This window comes from Mus musculus, chromosome 14 (genome assembly GCF_000001635.26).
Source record: "Mus musculus strain C57BL/6J chromosome 14, GRCm38.p6 C57BL/6J".
NCBI classification, from domain to species: domain Eukaryota; kingdom Metazoa; phylum Chordata; class Mammalia; order Rodentia; family Muridae; genus Mus; species Mus musculus.
The window spans coordinates 57,523,429-57,543,907 of NC_000080.6; the positions used below are offsets into that span (position 1 = coordinate 57,523,429).

General features: G+C 50.1%; 1 protein-coding gene across 1 annotated transcript; it reads left to right on the plus strand.

Moving 5' to 3' along the window:
- The first annotated feature begins 1,400 nt into the window (after positions 1–1,400).
- Il17d (interleukin 17D) lies at positions 1,401–19,738 on the plus strand. The gene is made up of 3 exons (NM_145837.3): positions 1,401–1,493; positions 1,876–2,171; positions 18,906–19,738. The coding sequence occupies exons 1-3, from the start codon at positions 1,479–1,481 to the stop codon at positions 19,210–19,212; spliced, it is 618 nt and encodes a 205-aa protein (NP_665836.2). The 5' UTR covers positions 1,401–1,478; the 3' UTR covers positions 19,213–19,738.
- Positions 19,739–20,479: the final 741 nt, after the last annotated feature.

Consider the following 20,479-nt stretch of genomic DNA (forward strand, 5'->3'; position numbering starts at 1 on the left):
CCTTTATTTGGGACCCAGGCATAGAACCTGGGCCACCCCTAGAACACAACAACCCATTTACCCACCGAGACATCTCCCCAGCCTCAAGTCTGGAATAATTATTAACATGTTTGTATCTTCATAAAATGCTCAGATCTGGGAACTTTTTATTTAATCTGCACCTATTTATAGCCTTTGCTCCCCTGTTTAATCACAAATGAATCTTATGCTCTACTCAGTTTAAGTTTTCAGTAACTGGAGGCTTCCACAAACTGGTCAGACACTGGAAGGTACTTTGTTGATTAGCACAGTGAGTAGTTCCGTGGAACTCTGGTAATGACAAGCTCGCCTCGAAAATACTCCTACGCTGTACCTTTCAAATGGAAAATTAGTAGTACTTGAGTGCTGATGTCTTTATTCCCGTTTTTTTACTAGGAAGGAGACAACGTTAACAATTTATGTGCGAGTCAAAGTGTTTCATAAACCCAAATGTGTTTACTAGGAATTGTAAAATGTTTTAAGCTGTAAGGTTTGAAGGGACTTTTAAAGGTAGAGCCGCTACAAAGTATTTCAGTTTTAAAACATTGAAGGCAAGTGTTTTTCTGCATAGCAGAACTGAAACGCAGTTAACCACTGGTTTACAACTTGGTTAAAACCCAAAGCTGCAAGCCGTTTTAGGGAGTCAAAAAAATATTTTGCACACTTTCAAAAAGCGTTCAGCTAGTCTCAGCCATTTCTCTTTATTCTCAAAGCGTAAATGCTCAAAAGTAATCATATTCACTAGCTGGATGCCTGGTAAGCAAGGCATTTAAATAATGAACAAGTAAGTGAGCAAGCTCTCTTCAGATTCAATAGAGTCCTTCATTTGAGCTGATTCCCCTTAATTTATTCACAGAACTTTAGGCTCATTTTACATGTCTGCTCACACAATTAATTACCATGATTGAGTTCTCCAACACTGTAAAACTAGACCAAGAGATGCCCATTTACAGCATGTGTCAGGTGGGGGAGGGTATTTATTACTCGGCCCTTAGCTGAATAAGAGGCATGGAGTCATTTTATGAGTATTTAAGGGAAAACAGCCTCCTTCTAGCCTAACAGAACATAACTGTTTTTTAATCTCTTGTATAATTCTTCGAACTATGAAATCCCAGAAGAGGAAGTGGTCGCAAGAAGGAGAGTCCTTCTAGGTTGGAGTTCATTCATTTCCAAGTGGCCTGTCCAGCTCCTGGACCGCTTCAATGTCTAGAGAAATCCGTTTCCTCTGAGCCAAAGTCGGCCTCTCGACTGCATCCCCGAGGCCCCACTGGTCCGTGCCGAGGCGTCGAGGCCAGTCACCACCTCCTCCTCCTCCAGCCAGGCGGACCGCCAGTCCACTTCTGTAGGGGCGACACCCAGCCCGCAGGCCACACGCCCCGCGTGTGCGGCGCCCTTATTTACTTCGCAGAAGAGCCTTCAGCCCCCCTCCTAACAAGTCTGGAAAGCATCACGGCGACGCGATGTTGGGGACACTGGTGAGCGCCCTCGGGGGTACCGGCGAGGCATGGCCGAGGCCGGGCTGGGGCAGAGGGACGGGGGGAGGACGGCGGGACGGCCCGGAGAGGCGTCTCACAGGCACTCGCAGCCCGCCGCGCAGCAGCCCGGCAGGCACACGCACACGTGCACGCGCGCCCCGCACCCGCCCCCCGCGCGGGCTCCGGCTCTGGGCGGCGGCGGCGGCGGGGGCCGGGGGCGCGCGGGCCGGCGGCGGGCCGGGCCCCGGGGACCGCGCGGGCGGCGGGCGGGCGGGGACGGCGCTCGGGGGCCGGCCCGCGCGGCGCCCATGCTCGGGGAGGGCCTCACGGTGTGCGGAGCGCCGGGCGGGTCCCGCGACGCTGAGCTCGGCCTGTCCCGCAGGTCTGGATGCTCGCGGTCGGCTTCCTGCTGGCACTGGCGCCGGGCCGCGCGGCGGGCGCGCTGAGGACCGGGAGGCGCCCGGCGCGGCCGCGGGACTGCGCGGACCGGCCGGAGGAGCTCCTGGAGCAGCTGTACGGGCGGCTGGCGGCCGGCGTGCTCAGCGCCTTCCACCACACGCTGCAGCTCGGGCCGCGCGAGCAGGCGCGCAATGCCAGCTGCCCGGCCGGGGGCAGGGCCGCCGACCGCCGCTTCCGGCCACCCACCAACCTGCGCAGCGTGTCGCCCTGGGCGTACAGGTGAGCGGGCCCGAGGGGAGGGGCGGGGCCTGCAGAACAGGTGGGTGGGGCAGGGTGGAGTCCGTTGGAGGGCGGGGCCGAGGGGCGGGGCGGAGCACGTGGTGGGCGGGGTCGGGTGGGGCCTGGGCGGGGCCCGGCTGCCACTGGAGCGGTATAGGTGGACGGTGCTTGAAGGAAGGGGTCGTGAGGGGGATCGGGTGGGATCGGCTGGAGCGGGAGGGGAGTGGCAAGACGGTCGGGTGGTGCTATGGAGATGGTGTAGTGCCCGAGGGGCGGGGTCTGAGGAGCGGACGGAGGTGATGGGTGGGGCCGGGTGGAACTACTGGGATGAACCACGGGGGGCAGGCCAGGTAAGGCGGGTGTCTACTGGTCCTAGAGCTCAGGGAGGGGCTAGGAGAGGCAGATGGTATAACTAAATTGGGAGCGATTGGTTTCTACAAAGGTCTGTCACGATCTTTGAAGAAATGCTGCTTCTGTATTTGTTATGCAATAAATACCAATTCTCTGCCAGATACACCATGAAGAACCAGGCCACATGACCCTTTTTTACAGGAGGCCTGTAGGAGTGTAATCTAGAAGTGCTGGGGCGCCGAGAGCTAAGAGGCACGCCCTCTGAGAGAGTGTCTGGGGAAACTAATATGGGGATAGAACCTCAGATGAGAAGCAAAGTTTCCAGCGTGAGGTAGCCTGAAGTTGAGGGAGGAAGAGAACACCCCTTTGAAGGAGAAAGTGACATTCAGGCCTTGTGGAGAATGGGCAAGATTTTGAGGATGGCCCAATCCAGGTGTTGTGTCAAAAGAAGAGCATGTCCAAGGGAAGCATGGGGATGTGGAGCGTGGCCACAGTGGCCTGGGCAGATGCCCGTGACAGGATGCATAAGTAGCTCGGATGAGGGAGCCCTCACTCCACCCTGTAGATGAGAAAGATAGGCAGGCACCTTGGACGAGAGCCTTTCCAGGATGGGGGTGGACTCTAGGTAAGGGCTGTGTGGGCAGAGGAGAGGAATAATGTCGAGTCTACAGAGAGCTACCAGAGGGGCTTTGTGGTTGTCTGTCTTGTCATGCTGGAGATGGAACCTAGGGCCTCAGATTTTCTAGGAAGTGTTCCACCACCAAGCTGCATCCCACCCCAGTAACATATTGTTTGGTTGGTTGTTTTGAGTCAGAGTCTCCTTATGTAACCCTGGCTGTCTTAGAACTCTCTGTGTAGACCAACCTAGTCTCGAACCCACAGAGATCCTTCTGAGTGTTGGAAGTACATGTTTCTTGATTTCTAAAGCTGTACAGTGATCCCCTCCTGTATTCCAGAGAAGATGTTATTAGTCAGTTGGCCTTTACCGTAACAAATACCTGGGCCAACAGGTTAACTCATCAGATAAAGGTGCCTGCTGGCAAGCCTAAGGACCTAAGTTTGATTCCCAGAACCCACACAATAGAAAGAGAGAATAGACCCCAAGCAAGTGTCCTCTGGCCTCCACATACAAGGTTACCGCCTGATACACAAAATAAGTAAGGAAATAAGTCATAAAAAACAAACAGCTGAGATAATAAAGCGAAAAAGAAAAAAAGGGTTGGCTCAGTTTTAGAGATGCTGGTCCATGATCAGGCAGACCTGTTGCTTTAGGCTTCTAGTGGGGTACCAGGTGACAGTGTATCAGGGGCATGTGGGCAAAACCTCATTACTGAGAAGCGAGAAAGAGAGAAAAAGGAAGTGGTCAGAGTACCACAGTCTCCTCCGTGTGCACACTTAGTGACCCAAAGGCCTCCAGCAGCTGGGTCTCACCTTCAAAGGCGCCACTACCTTCCAATAGCAGCACCCTGAGGAGCAAGCCTTTGCCACGGGGGGGGGGTGGGTGGGGGGGGGGTGACGGACGACTTAAGTTACAAACTGTAGCAAGTAAGAGATGTAGGGCCCAGCAGGCATGCTGCGGTGCTTCCAGGAGACAAGGAGGGCCTCAGCTGAGGCGGCAGAGTGGAAAGAGACAGGAACAAGGATACTGAAAAGGGAGGGCTGGCTGAGTAGCTGGCTGAGTAGCAGGAAGGGGTGAGGGGGCATCAGGGGTGTGAACTATGTCCTGGGTCAAGGCTGGGGCCAATCTTATCAGTTCCCTTGAGCAGCAGCCCCTCTCCCAGGTACCCAGCCCTTGACCTGGCTGCTCTTCAGGCAAAGCCCACCTGTGGTGCATCCCTTCTCACAGCTCCACCCACGTGGAAGTGGGCCCATACAGGGGACCCTCTGTAACAAATCCTAGCTCTGTACAGGGACACAGTGTTGGAGTTGAGGCTGGCCAAAACACACACAGGTAACACACAGCAAGTCTCAAGTCCTCTCCCTCTAGGCATGTCTCCTACGGTTCTGACCAAGGCATAGTCTGTAAAAGATGTTTGAAGATGGAGTTAAGTCGAGCTTGTTGAGTCTTACTGCCTTTGGGAGGGACAGGTGATAAGGACTCTCGAGATGTGGGAGAGGGAGGGAGAGGGGGGGGGAGGGAGGGAGGGAGAAAGAGGCTAGAGATCCTCCACTCAGCATCCTACATGGGAGGTTAAGCTGGTCCTGCTGCAGGAACTTATTTCTTCCATGGCCACATCTGAAAGCAGGGAAGGGGCAGGGAGGGAAGTGGTTGGTGACCCCCCCCCCCATACTTGAGGTGACTGAAGGGGGGACAGTTTCCATCTACCACTCGAAGATCACATAGCTTCAGGCCCCTTGTTTATCCCATGCAGTCTTCACAGCAGTGATGAGTTATCACCCCCATCTGCCCTGTGAGAAAATGGGGGTCAGGTAGCTTATGCTGACTAGAAGGAAGCTAGGCTTCAGGGGACCATGCAGGGCCATTGTTGCAGATGCTGTTGAAGCCAGCCCTGGTTCCTGCCTCTCTGGGCACTTCCTCCATTGTCACTCACCTCCTGAGTTAAAGAAGGTAGAAAAAGTACATTCCAGGGCTCAGCAGTTAAGAGCACTGACTATTCTTCTGGAGGTCATGAGTTCAAATCCCAGCAACCACATGGGTGGCTCACAACCACCCATAATGAGATCTATGGGATTGAAATAAAAAAAAAAAAAAAAAAAACCTGTGGGTCAGGGAAGGGGGTGGGGGGTGCATTCCAGGAAGTGCAGAGGCTCATCTGTGAGAGGGTTGCACAAATCCCACCAGCTCAGCTGCAGGATTTAGTACCCGCTGCAGAGGTGGTGCTCTCAACCTTCCTCTGATCTGCAGATTGTGCATCCACAGAGCCAACCGGCTGCATTGCAAGATTATCTGAGAAAGCTTGCATGGCAGAGTGTGCAGTCTCTCCCATCATGACTCCCAATGGCGCAGCAGCATACAGAGCATGGCTAGGTCAGGTCACATTGCAAGCCTGGAGAGATGGCTGAAGTCTAGAGGAGAGTACGAGAGGTTCTGTGCATATTCTACACCACTGCATATATGGTTCCTGAATGTGTGGGGAATTTGCTTTTCTTCTGGATTCCCAGAGCCGTCTCCTCTGGGGATGGAGGCCTGAGATGCCCACATCCCTATAGGCAAAGTAGAAGCTCAGGAAGATGGGTAGGAAAACAGATGTAGAGTCAGAAATACCACAGCACAAGAAAGATCACTGTAGGTGGAATTCAGGTTTTAAAGCAGGCACCGAGCTATCAGCTGGCTGTTTGGTTTTAGGACAGCTGGGTCTCCAGTTGGAAGAAAATATGGTTGGATCTCGCTCCTGTGTGACAACAAATTCCAGATGATTGGAAGATTTAAGTGTGAAAAATAAGGCCACAAAGAGGAAGAAAAACACGAACAATTTTATTTATAATCTTGGTATGGAGGAGGCTTGTTTAGTAGCTCACAGCCCCAGACACCATAAAAGATAAGACCAAGTAACGTGGTTACATAATTACATGCTGTGCTGTCTTGTGGAAATAAAAGAGTGCAGGGCAACTCATGTCACTAAGGGCTCCTTTCCCAATGAGCTCCCACAAACCAATAAAGCCAGTGACATCATGGGAAGGTGGGCCAAGGTCAGGGCACATGCAGGGAAGGAAAACCACGTGGTCTGACTCTCTCTCTCAGTGAAGAGCTGATTACTGCAGTCAAGGGAGCAAAACACATGGAAACCACAGCGAGAAGCTGTTCTGTGCAGCCATCGGGGAGCTGCTTTGACAAAGGCGGGGGAAGAAGGAAGCCCACATCCTGGCGCGGCTGAGGGGTGTGAATTGGGATGACTTGGGAAGGAGGAAACAGGGACTGTAATTATCAAAAATATGTCTTGAGAAGGGATCTTGCTGGCTTCATGCTCTGGGCTAAAGTGATCTCCTGCCTCCACCTCCTGAGGTTGCAGGTGCACCCCTGTGCCTGGCTCAGTCTCAGTCATTATCACTTTGACCCAATGAATCGGCTTACCAGCATCTCTCCTGCAAACCCAGGTGTCCACACACCAAATGACTGGTGGGAAAGGACTTTAGTCATTGCTGTAGTGGCAAGGGTGGAAGGCATCACGATGTCCACTAAGAAATAGGGAGCTGCATAAAACAGCAATGAAGAAGAAGATAGCTTTCAGATCACTTAAATAAGTCGCCCTCCATGAAGGGAAAAGTTCTGATCAGCACCTGCCACATTTGTGCTCAAAGAGAAATTAACATAATACATACATAATAATAGCCACCTCCCCTCCCTCCCTCCCTTCCTTCCTTCCTTTCTTTGAGCCAGGGTCTCAATAGTCCCAGCTGGTCTGGAACTCTTAGAGCACCGGAACTAAAGGCTTAGGTGCCACACCTACTGCATTTTTTTAAAAAAGGGTCTCACTGTGTTGCTTGGGCTGGTCTCAAACACCTGAGTTTAAGTGATCCTCCTGCCTCAGCTTTCCGAGTATCTGGGACTACAGACCTGTGCTACTGTGCCAACTTTGTTAACAGAGAGAAGGGAAGTTTCCCAAGCATGAGGAAAAGGCAGAAGCTGCAAAAACGCATGTTTCAGCCTTGGAGAGACAGCCAGAGTCTCTGTTAGAAGGGGCCGGGGGCTCACAGAAGGGGTGCTGTAGACAGTGAGGTGGGGTTCTTAGAGGCCTGTGGCTCCGTTGTTGTCGGGCTGCACTCTGATGACATCACAGCTCAGACTGTAAGAGATTATCACCAGGTGAAAGATCCAAAATAGTAGACCTGGAATATGGGGCACCTGAGACTTCCTCCATCCAGCCCCTGGTCTGTTATTAGAAAAGCATCATTCATCTCCCAGAGCATAAAAACATTTTCTCATTTACCTTCTGGCATAATATGTTTGTTTCTCCTTTGCTTCAAAAACAAAAATGCCAAAAATAAATCAACTTGATTGCTCAGGAACATTTTTTAAACAGCAACGTAATATATTCAGAAATGTACTGCCGGGACACTGGAGGTTATTACCGCTTAAAGACACACCAGCTTGTATGATGACACCCCAAAGATAAACACCTGCCGGGACTCGAAGCAATTTTAGCTTGTTTATTCTTATAGTAGAGGACTAAAAATATTTTTTCTCTAGGATATGAATAATGCAAAATAGCTTATTTTGAGGCATTGTTGCTTTTTTATATACCCTTTCCTCCTCTAAGAGCCTACATCTAGCCGGGCATGGTGGCGCACGCCTTTAATCCCAGCACTTGGGAGGCAGAGGCAGGCGGATTTCTGAGTTCAAGGCCAGCCTGGTCTACAAAATGAGTTCCAGGACAGTCTATACAGGGCTATACAGAGAAACCCTGTCTCGAAAAAACAAAAAACAAACAAAGACAATAACAACAACAAAAAAAAAGAGCCTACATCTAAATTTATTTCACAACAAACAAAATTTGTTGGCTCTTGGTGACCAACTGTGAGTAAATGTCACAGGCCTGTGGGCAGATGCCGAGGTGACCCCTTAATCCCTTGCAAGCATTCTTTGGTGTGTGTATTGTTTTGGAAGCCTGAGGTGGGTTCATATGCCCTTGACTTTCCTTCTTTCCAAGGTAACTTCCAAGTTCAAAGTTCTGCATTCCAGAGTTCTCCACAGGAAGAAATTGCATTTGCTTCAGCCAGCACCTGGGCTGTAATGACTTTTTACAGCCCACCCTATCCTGAACACCCTGGCTTCCCTGTGCCACCCTGTTGAGGGTGACCCTGCCACGTCTTCAAACATCTCAAAGGAAGAGTACTGAGAGCAAAGGTTGGAGAGGACAGGTGACTTTAAAACAGACATGTGGGCCACCAAGATGTAACTTAGCAAGGGATTAAGGAATCACTTGAGCATCTGCCTATAGACCTGTAGCATAGTCTCAGTTATGGAGAAACTTCTGTCTAAATGTACTGATGCAGCTCATATGACCTCCAGTCACTATACTAGTGAGCAGACAAGGTTACCCGTGCCCAGTGGTGGCCCAGGCATTCCGGGTGAACTTTGGCTCTGACAAGCTGTGGTCTGCTCTCTGTGGGTGCTGATTTATAAAGGCCTAGAAGGAAAGGCCAGGCCAACAGAAAGGATGGCTCACCTAAGCAACCCTCTTATCCTGTGAGATGTCAATTAGTTATTCCATCTTCCCCAAACCTAAGGCCACATTTACCCATTAAATGTTAACAAGGGTTTTACAGGGCCTTTACCGGAACAAGGGGAGCCACTGGCCCCAAATGCTGCTATGAGCGCTGATACTGTTCACACCTCTTTCTGCCCAGTAAATCTTGAAAGAAAGAAAGAAAGAAAGAAAGAAAGAAAGAAAGAAAGGAAGGAAGGAAGGAAGGAAGAAAAAGAGAAAATAAGTTAAAAATCAGAGGCAGTAAGGTGGTATGACACCCACCATCCAGCTTTCAGGAGGCTGAGGCAGGAGGATCATGTTTTTGAGGCTCTTGGCCTACATAGCATTACGCTGACTTAAACATCAAAGACATGTAATGTTGGAGAGTGGTAAGGGAATCAAGGCACCGTGGCCTCTACCTCCCTCCTCCGTGACTTTCTACCCCGTGACTTGAATTACCCAGGGCCAACTGTGACCTGAGAATACTAAAGGAATTCCAGAAACCCATATGTTTCACACGCAGTCAACCTCAGCAGTGCCATGAAACCTTGTCCTTCTGGGACATGAACTACCACTTTGCGCAGTGTAAACACACTGTGTGCTCTGCCCTCTCTGCAGCCACACAGTCACACAGTAACCATCTCAGCTGTCACAATGCATCCCAGTACTGCCATGCTGTGTACAAGTGACCCTTGTACCAGTGACTCTGTGTACAAGTGACTCTGCAAGAGTCACCTAGTGCTGTGTCAGCACACTAGCCTTCCTCAGTTCATCTCATGTAGACACTACATCTCCTCACGAGAAGCATGAATCTCAAAATCAGTGACATGTTGAGATTCACATACTATAGTACTGACTGTTTTAGCTAACCTAGAGAACCTAATTTATAACTTAAACTTTAGTTTATAAGCAATGAACTCTCTGAAGTTTCAGGCACGGGGAGACACGTTTCCAGGAAGGTATCTAGTGGCTAAGGTTTAAGGGGAATCTGTAGTTTAATGTTAGAGGAAACACTATCCTCTACCCTTTAAAATACCTACCCTTTAAAAACATTCCTATTTACCACTTAAAAACACACCCTCTCACTGTAATGCATTTTCAGAGGTTTTTTTGTTTGTTTGTTTGTTTTTTTTTTGTTTTGTTTTGTTTTGTTTTGTTTTGTTTTTTTTGCTCAGGCTGGAGTACAGAGTTCTGCAAACTGACCAGAGTTCTGGACCCAGGGAATCCATTACACCTTGCAGAGGCGCCACTGGCCAACAGGGGGCAGCACAGGGCAAGCATCCTGCCAAATGGTGGCCCAGGGCCTCTCAACTCCTTGGAATTTGGGATGGAGGGTCCCTTCATAACTAAGCTTTGCCTTGGGAAGTTCACTCTTTCCTGTGTCTCTGCTCCGTAGCTGTGGGTTGCTCCAAATGACCTTGAGACAACATCACAGACCTCTTTTGTCTTCCAGGAAGATGGAGATTCTGTTTTATCTAATGCGCTGGCATTTATCTCAGTAGTGCAGGTACTATGTTCTTCCTACGCCAGCTTACTAGGCTAATGCTTGTTAGGAAAAGAGGGACAAACACCCAAGAGAATGCCTTAGGTCTGGCTGGGGTCTTCATAATGCTGTTTATCCCTATTGGTCACTGTAGAAAAGGAGATTTACTGTTTTCCAAGCAGCTGAAGTAAGAGATGTTGGTGTTTTCATAATATGTGTGTGTGTATGAATTTATATATACATATGAACTTATATGTACATATAAATTTATATATACACATATGAATATATACATATATATGTATTTATTTTAATGGACAGATGGCCTTGGCTTTGCTCAAGGACAAAGCTGAGTTTCCCCCAGTGGGCTTCTCAAAACCCAGCCAGCTCTGCCGCACCTATCACCTGTCAGGGAATAAAAATAAAAACATTGTCATGGAGCATTGTTCCCGGATTACCGTCGGCTTTGATGGTTGGCTCCGCAGGGCTGGGGCTTTACTTTAGCATGCAGAGAGCTGCCAGCGAGGATGACAGTATTTCACTCCTGATACCTCTTTCAACGCTCTTCACCTGAATAAAATGTGGGTGCCCGTGCCAACAGAAGGATTTGGGCAAATGCAGGCGGTCCCACACGGGCCACGAAGTGACATTCCTTCTGATATTGTGTCCTCCACAAGTGGCACATTAAAAAGGTGGAGGACAGAGGATACATCTCCCCAAATTACTGCGTTGTCAAGGAGAAAATACCAGGGGCTCTTAGAGTTGAAGGAAGGGGCCAGAGGCTGGTATTTGTGAACTGCCCCTCCAGGGTGACAGCTGGCGCCACAGACCAGGTGGGCTCCTCCCTCACACAGCCAGCCTCCTCCCCCATTGTTCCAAGGTCGGGAACATCAAAGATGGTTCTGGACCCGCATTCTGCAGCTTCCCCTGGAGAGCCTAGCCATCCTGTGGGCATGAGTGAGTTTTTCCTTTGAAGAGATGCTTCCCAGCTGCTCAGAGAGTCACATTTGCCATGACAAAAGAATGAAAGCCTTCGAGAAGTCTGGGCTGTCTGGCTCATTCCGTTCTCTCCTTGTGCAAGGCCCCACCACCACCATGAACTTCCAAATTCTTTCCTAATACTCTGTCATCTCACTTGGCCACTTGGTGAATTGGTTTTACACAGAATACATGGATTCCCAGGTGGGACTGGACATTCTTGTGTCCCTAGACTACACTGTGGCCACTGCCGTGAAGGCTAACCCAGGTGGTCAGGTGCCATCATCCTAGGACCTCTATCTCCCCGAATGTGTGAGAGGAAGGTGGGCAGGTGAGCCTTCCTGCTGCTGGTAGCGGTGAGCTTGCTGGGTCCTTGCTAGGAGAGCTACGTTTGCTCTGGAGCGGCCACAGGCTCAGCCTCAGCTTTGCTAAGTTCAGATGGCAGCAGCTAGAGAAGAACTGACCTCTAACTCTCCCTGGCCAAGTGAAGCTGAGGGGATCTGCGTCCTGCTCAGGACTGCTGCAATCCCTGCTGAGTTTTTCCATGTCCTCTTTCATGAGAAATGCACAGTGGTTTCTTTTAGGGGCCAGAGACGCGTTTTTCAGTGCTTCTTGGCAGCAGACCCTGCAGCGCTTTGGCTCCCTGGGGCCTTAGCAAATGGAAGGAGGGAGGGGCTGATGGGCTGCTGGCCACCGCTTCCCCCTAGAGGGAAGAAGCCGTTTGTAGCCTCCAGTGTCCCCAGTTAGCCCTGCTTCCCTCAGAGCCCACTGCTCCAAGGCCCTGGAGCACCGGACAGTAGTTTATGTACAGGGAGATTTCCTGTGTGATGACTCCTGCCAACCCCAGCTGCAGGGCTAATTCCAAAGATATAATGGAAGGTTAGACAGTTTCCCCCCAAGCCCACCCCGATGCTGGGAATAGAGCCTAAAGCTTCTCCCACAGAGAAGAACCCAGCTGTCAAACCCTGAAGTCATTACTTCTTTTTGTTTTGAGACAGGGTCTTGTTATATAGCCCAGGCTAACCTCGGACTTGTGGCAATCCTCCTGCCTCAGCCTCCCAAATGCTGGGAATGCAGGTGTGCACCATCAAGTCTGGCTTCATTTTTCTTAAATGTGGAGAGCAAACAGCCTGAACAGAGCTCTCTGGGAGAGTGATCTGGGAGGCTTCTTTAAAAAAAAAAAAAGCAACATCTTGGTTCCACGCCAGAGCAATTAATTCAGAATCGCTAGGGGTGAGGGAAGAGCATTGCTATTTTTAAAAAACTCACTTATGTGCCTCCAGTGAAGTACAACTAAGTCCTACAGACACCCTGAGGCAGTGCCAGCTCGGGTTATAATGACCTTCTGTGTGAACTACTGTTAGCGAAGAGGGTCCGGTGGGCACTGGGAAAATGTCATCCAGTTGTTGGCCACCAGCTGCTACACTCTGTCCGTGGTAACACACTGGCTAGCCATCCAGTGCAGCTGTGACCAGACACTGCTGCTTGATGCAGACATATATCTGTGTATTCAACAAGATGCCCTGTTTAAGTGAGCAGAGCAGGTCACCCACTGGACAGTCAGCGAGTAAGCACAGAGCCGTGTACTCTGAGGGCGGACAAGAAGACTAGGAACCGTAATTGTTTCTATTCTTCTAAGGTTAAGTTTTATTAGCGCAATAATTATTGCATATCCATGAGGCACCACGTGTAAGGTTTCAATACATGAGTGAGTTATCTAACAAACAAGTCAAGATGATTGGCACATCTCTCAGGAGCTAGGGTCCCATATTCAGTGCAGCCCAGGCTGGCCTATAGCTTACAGTCTTCCTGCCTTAGCCTTCTGAGGGCTACATGGGCATGGTGTGTCACACACCACACTCTGCCAGAGCCTGCATTTTCAGTGAGAGCCACACAGGTGCTCTGTAAACTCCATGCCGGCAGTCTTGCTTTTGTCTCCTGTCTTGTACCGACAGGGCCTTCTCAGAGGAACCTCGCTCGCTTTACCTAGGGAAGCCGCTTATCCCTGGTGATGGCCCACCATCCCGGACTTCCTTCCCACTGTCTTTTTTTTTTTTTTTTTTTTTTTTTTTTTTTTGGTTTTTCGAGACAGGGTTTCTCTGTATAGCTCTGGCTGTCCTGGAACTCACTTTGTAGACCATGCTGGCCTCGAACTCAGAAATCCGCCTGCCTCTGCCTCCCAAGTGCTGGGATTAAAGGCGTGCGCCACCACGCCCGGCTGTCCCACTGTCTTTTAATCTCATCCAGTCTCTCGGACACTTAAGCCCCTCATTCTCCCTGGGACGTGTCCTGAGGTTCTGAGCCTTTCTTTTCCTTCCCTGTGAGTTTCGGCATAAGCTGAGCTTTTGGGTTGAGATGTGCTGATGTTAACGGACTAAAGGAATACGCGTGGTTGAGGAAATTCCCAAGACCTTGGAGCCGCAAGCCTGGTCTCAGGGCCTTCAGGAAACTTGAGTGGTAGCGTTTCTGTCAGGCCACTTCCCTCAATAGGCAGCATCAGCGATCACTCTGGGTTACTGTACCAACATTTTCTTTGCAGGACTTATATCTGACAGGTCCCTGCCTTTTCTGGAAAGTCGGCTGGGCTGAATTCACTGGTCCCTAGTGTGCATGAAGTCAGGCTGCCCATTTTGTCCCCACTTACTCATAGATGCCTCTCCCCTCTCCGCACCACCAGGACCCCCCAGCTTGGTGCCTGGGAATGGGGTCTTTGGGTTGCCCAGAGGGAATCAGTCTCACTAGGACTCCGCTGCTTTGAAATGGAAATGTTTTGTGAAGTGCGAGACTGGGCCAGTGGCTGCCAAACTACTCTTGGCCCTCACCAGCGCACATCAGGTGGCAGATTCCTCCCTGGAATGTGTTCATTGTTCTCTGAGTTCCGCCTCCAGACCGCTTAGAATTGTTTCCTACGGTGTCCAGGCCCCAGGGGCAGTGCTCTTTTTCTGTCTCTGCTGTCACTTAAATTCCTCCAAGAGCTCAGCTTCCATCACCTCTAATCATCTCTGGAGGGCTTGTCCTTTGTTCTTGGATTAAGCCCCGACAGCTGTCACTCACCAGAGCCAGGGCCACGCCACTGATTCGTCAGTGGGGAAAACTTGATGTGTTTTAACCAAGTCCTAGGCCAAGTTTGCACAGGGCAGTGTTCAGCAGACTCAGATGACAGGAGACTGGCCTCGGAGGCCAGGCGTGGTTTCTGCTGGGCTGTATTTCCATGTTTGGGAAGAGAAAGGGTCCCGACGGAGGCCTCGTTCTTCTCCACGGAGCTGGTGATTTCTCTTGACTTGGCAGGAAGCTGGGTGTCTGCCAGCTCAGGGGCCACTTCCCCTTCTGTGGTGCTGGTCCCTCTGAGTGAGAGCCACTGCCATGAGTGGCATATCTGGTCTCTATGTTGGGCATCTTCCTGTTGGAGGAAATGTTCTAAGTGTCAAAGGCACATTTTGAAAACGCCCCTTGTTCCTCCATTCTCTCCCAGGTGGCAGGTGGGATGATAGAAGGGAGTGTCTTGTCACTGGCCTTAGTCCAGAGGGTTCAAGGGAGAAGGGAAAGCGTTGGCTTGGGGACCAACTGGTGTATTGGGGTGGATATTTTTAGTTGGATGAGCCTTTGGCTATCAGGTACCCAAGCCGGAATAGAAAACTAACCAGAGTGACACCTGAGTGCTGGCTGTCCCCAAAGCATGCCCAGGATGTTGGTCGATATTGAATTGGATAGCTGATGGTCTCAGGGCAAACATGTCAAAGAGAGGCGCCTCATCTCTGTAGTTCTTCTGAGCGGTTCCTTGTCTTCTCCCGGAGCCTCTCTGGATGCTGCTGGGTGGTCTGTCTTCTTTCCACATTCAGAGAGCTGTGAGATTAAATTCCCATCCTCCGCACTGGCTCCAGGGCTGTTATACACCCCGTACCACCCACCAGATTCCCTAGCCTGCCAGCACATACATGAGAACATGTGCTCTCATGGTCTTACTCACAGACTCAACACATACATACATATATTCTCAGCCTCCCATGCTCACACAGTCGAACATGCTTATGTCCATATGTTCAGCTGTGTACCATACGTGCTCGCATAGCCTCACATCTGCACACACACGTGTGCTCATATCTCACACCCAACCTTTCCCCATGCCTCTGTTCACACATACATGCTCACACACAGTCATTCTCTCCTCCATGCTCATGCATATACACACCTCTATGCCCTATGTTAACCCTCATGCACATCACTCCAGCCATGGGACATTTTGCAACAGTCATCTCTTTTCAGGTCCAGGTTTGTGTCACTGCATTGTGTCTGCAGCCTCCTCTGGCTTGCTTTCTTCTTAGCAAAGTCTATACTTCAACTTCCAGGTCCCTGTAGCATTTCCCAGAACCTCCTCTGGAATTGGCTATGGCCAATGCCTGATGCCCATGGTCTTGCCTGTCCACAGATCTGTGTGATCTTAGAAACAGGTCCCACATCCTTGCCCAGGTCACCAGGGTATCCAGAGTCATCATCAGTCTCCATTGGTGAACCAACCACCAAATGTCAAGGGTGTTGCCGCACAGACCACGGTGTCTCAACACACCAACTGTTAGTTCATTCACTCTGATGCCCTCTGTGGTTAGTCAGGCATAGATTTCCATGGCTCTCCCATGAGGGAGATTTAATAACTTAATGTTTTTTTGAATTTTTTTTCTGGCTCTTCATTTAAAAGTAATTTCAAGCTTAGGAGTGGTGGCACAACTCAAAACCCAGAGACCGATCTCTTTTTTGTTTGTTTTTCAAGACAAATTTCTTCATGTAACCCTGGCTGTCCTAAAACTCTCTTTCTCTCTCTCACTCTGTAGACCAGGCTGGCCTTCAATTCACAGAGACCCACCTGCTTCTGCCTCCTGAGTGCTGAGATTAAAGAAATGTGCCATCACACACCTGGCGATATTTCTGAATTTGAGTCCAGCCTGGTCTACATAGCACATTCCAGTATGGCCAGGGCTATATAATGACACCTTGTCTCATAAAAACAAAACAAACTGGGTGGTAGCTGATCTCTAGAGTGCATTCCAAAACTGTCACAGCTACACAGAAAAGCCCCAACTTGAAAAAACGAAACAAAACAAAACAAAAACAAAGAAAAGGAAAAATGAAAGAAGAAGCTTGGTCTTTGAGTCCGTGTGTTGATGGTTTGTTCGGGGTGGGCTTGGGAAGTGATTGGGTCATAGCACTTTATGTTGGCATCAATGGCTTTGTAATGACAGGGATCTGAGCTGCAGTGACTGGTCTGTCTTGCCACTCCATCTGCCCCCTCATGCGAAATGCTTCGAGAATGCCATGTTCTTGAGCTTCTAAGACTCCAAAATCAACTAAATGCTAAATGTTAAATAAACATCTCTTTTTTAAAAAAAAATATTTTTATTAGGTATTTTCCTCATTTACATTTCCAATGCTATCCCAAAAGTCCCCCATACCCTCCCTCAATAAACATCTCTTGGTTGAAACCAAGCCATCCGATATTGTCCACTCTGACCTTGAACTCATGATCTTCCTGCCACTACCTCTCTGGCGCTGGGATGTGCCACCATACCCAAGTAAATGTCCTCTTCTGTATGAATTATCCAGTCTCTAGTGTTAGGTTATAGCTCCAGCAGGTGGACTGAAACATCCTCTCTATCCATCTGTCTGGTGAGCTGGCTCCATCCTCACTGAAATTCTGAGTGGCCCCATCTCGGCTCTGCCTTTCTCAGCCTGGAACACTAGTCTCTGTACTCAGACTTCGTGCTATTCAAAAGCTGGTGTCTCCCACCGTCATCCTTCTCCCTCCACACACTCCCATATCTAACTCCAAACCCTATCCTTGACCAAGAGCTCCCTCTTTGTCCCACACGAGCTTCTACCAGGAAGTCGAGGGATCTTTCTAAAGTGTTGCTCGCTGGGCCACATCACTTAGGGAAACCTGTCAGGGTCCAATCCAAATCCTTGACTACGGTTTAAGTTCCTGACACAGCCTCACTCTCCTCTCTGACGCCTCCCACTTTGTACTCTCCCTTCTGTGACACATTGTCCAACTCTGACTCTGGCCTCTTTTCCAAATGCCCTTCTACCGCTCGCTCTAGGTCACTCAGTCCACGTGATTACTTGTGCTCACCTCTGCCACACGCCTCCGGTGGTACATAGGTGTTCTGCCTGGATTCCAGCTACCTGGAATAGAACTGAGCTGAGTTCTACGCGTTGGATAAACGTTGGAAATAATTGTAGACCTTATGCATCCGAGCTATTTAGGACTTCCTCCTCCTTCATATGTTCAGTGAGAGGGAGCGTCAGGAGACAGATGGGTTCCAGCAAGGACTCGCCAGGCTCATTCTGCTCCCAAACTCCTGATGGTGGAACTGGGCAAACGGGAACAACAGACTTCAGAAGTGGATGTTTGCAGACTTTGTGCTGGAGGGGAGCACCGAGGGGCAGAGTCAGGGTTTGTTTAGACTGCATTTGTCTCTGCCCTAGTCGTCAGCTTTTACTCAGACCATTCTCTGGTCCCTAGAAACAGTGTGCAAGGGAAATTGAACGGTTCTATGCCCAGGAGGCCTTCCTGACCCCAAGTACCTCTCGCCAAAACAGCACCACCGATTCCAGTGCCTGCTTTCTGCAGACCGGTTCCTCTCCATGGCATGTGTGCTCTGAGTGGAGGGAGGTCTATTTTGTTGGCAAGTGCCCTCGTTAGTAGTAAGGAGAAAGCATGTCCTTGGATGGGCACTGACTGCAGGCATGGCATGCCCACTGCCCCCTCCCTCACATCCCCAGGCTAGAACAGAAAGATCTCCAAGCCTGTCCCCTCTCCATCTCTCCATCCTGCCTCCATTTTCTTCACTATACTCAGAGGCTACTGTTTGGTGCATAGTGGGTCTTCAGATGTGTCTGACTCTCGACATGTTAGCCAAGGTCAAAGCCGTGACGATGGATATGAGAGTCTCTAGAACTCTGCCTAGAGGAAAGAAAAGACCTATAAGGGATTGCCTGTGTTCTGGTTGGATAGGTTAATGGACGTGAATTTAGGCACATAGAAGTCTCACAAGCAGTGGGGATAACCCTTGCTTCTGCAAGGGGACAACCAAGAAGGGTCCCAGGTTCCTCCTGATGACCCCCTGGGTTTCTGTAGCTGTGTAGGTGGCTTCTGTAAGAGCAGGCTCTTGTTCTGGGGGTTGATTTTTATCTCCAAGTGAGCCACCGTTGTAGCTTTCCTGAGATTTGGCCATAGGCTGACCCGGAAGTACTTACATTTGGCATCTGAGTTGAAACTTGCAAGAGTTGGAGAAAAATCAAAGTGATGGAATTTAACCCATCATTTTCACTTTTCAAATATCCCTGGCCTGCCAGCTCTCTGTCCCCTGCTGTATGTTGCTTTAGCTCCTTTAGAGAGCTTGCATCTGGACAGAGTCACCTCATGGCCTTTTGCACATGTAGGGAACACATGTAGACCTGCAGAGCCTGGTAGGCTTGGAAGTTGGCATTTGGATTTTGACAGCGGGTAGTTTTACGGGCACTCAGGGATAGAGGTTCATGCGGCCTTCAGCATCTGAAATGATAGAGGTCACGTGCCATGGCAGCATAATCTTTTCCCGGTCGGGGCTCACAGCCTAGTGTTCCAGATAGGCCCTTCCAGAGTGCTTACTGCGGATTGCATTGTCAGATCCAGCCTTCTCAGGCCTTCTTCATTTGGCCAGGCTTGCTATGTAACCCAAGCTGGCCGCGAACTCGCAGTGATGCTCCTGCTGCGGCCTCACTCTCTCGCTCTGTCTGCAGGATTTCCTACGACCCTGCTCGCTTTCCGAGGTACCTGCCCGAAGCCTACTGCCTGTGCCGAGGCTGCCTGACCGGGCTCTACGGGGAGGAGGACTTCCGCTTTCGCAGCACACCCGTCTTCTCTCCAGCCGTGGTGCTGCGGCGCACAGCGGCCTGCGCGGGCGGCCGCTCTGTGTACGCCGAACACTACATCACCATCCCGGTGGGCTGCACCTGCGTGCCCGAGCCGGACAAGTCCGCGGACAGTGCGAACTCCAGCATGGACAAGCTGCTGCTGGGGCCCGCCGACAGGCCTGCGGGGCGCTGATGCCGGGGACTGCCCGCCATGGCCCAGCTTCCTGCATGCATCAGGTCCCCTGGCCCTGACAAAACCCACCCCATGATCCCTGGCCGCTGCCTAATTTTTCCAAAAGGACAGCTACATAAGCTTTAAATATATTTTTCAAAGTAGACACTACATATCTACAACTATTTTGAATAGTGGCAGAAACTATTTTCATATTAGTAATTTAGAGCAAGCATGTTGTTTTTAAACTTCTTTGATATACAAGCACATCACACACATCCCGTTTTCCTCTAGTAGGATTCTTGAGTGCATAATTGTAGTGCTCAGATGAACTTCCTTCTGCTGCACTGTGCCCTGTCCCTGAGTCTCTCCTGTGGCCCAAGCTTACTAAGGTGATAATGAGTGCTCCGGATCTGGGCACCTAAGGTCTCCAGGTCCCTGGAGAGGGAGGGATGTGGGGGGGCTAGGAACCAAGCGCCCCTTTGTTCTTTAGCTTATGGATGGTCTTAACTTTATAAAGATTAAAGTTTTTGGTGTTATTCTTTCATATTTGAAAGCCACTGGTCTTAATTTGTGGCAAGAGGCGGGATGTGACATCTTAGCCAATTCTCAGGGAGCCCCAAGCACAGATGGGCCGAAGTTGACGGGCTTTTGGATCCAGCCAACCCTGAGAAGGAGGAAGAGGGAGGACCTAGTCTCCGGTGTTAAACTGTGAACTTATTCTCATTTAGGTGTGAAGTCTGCGCCTCCCTCTGCACATTCTTTTGCAGTCACTAAAACAACAGTGGCTGAGGGATTCCCTGGCTGTGTACATTCTATTTCTTTCCAGATTTTGCTTTTGTGAACATGTTTGGACTGTTCGGAGGGAGCCCAGGCCTTCGGACATCCTAAGTAGGATCTCTATCTGTGAGCCACACCCTCTCCTGACTCATTGTCAGAAAAAAAAGTCCTCAGGGAGGTCTCTAGGTCACTGCAGATGTGCCCAGTGGGGGATCTGTCTCCTGCACTCATCACTACACCTGTTTGCCTGTCACAGGCTCCTTGGTGCCACCATCTGGCAAACCTACCAGTGACCCAAAACAAGTCCCATTGACCTTCAGTTGGAACTTCCAGAACTGTGAGCCCAAGTGCACCTTTGCTCTAAATACTTATCTCAGGCACTGTGCTAGAGCCACAGGAAGCTAACACGCTATCTCTTGGATGCTCAGTTCCCGTTACCAAACTCTTGAGCAACAACTGTGGACAAGACACAGGCTCTTTCTTAAACTAAGACAGGAGCTGCCGGAAC

Excerpts from the sequence above, each read along its gene's own strand:
- Il17d (NM_145837.3), top strand. Across the intron at positions 2,172-18,905 it reads GTGTCGCCCTGGGCGTACAG|GATTTCCTACGACCCTGCTC; the intron begins GTGAGCGGGCCC and ends CTCTGTCTGCAG.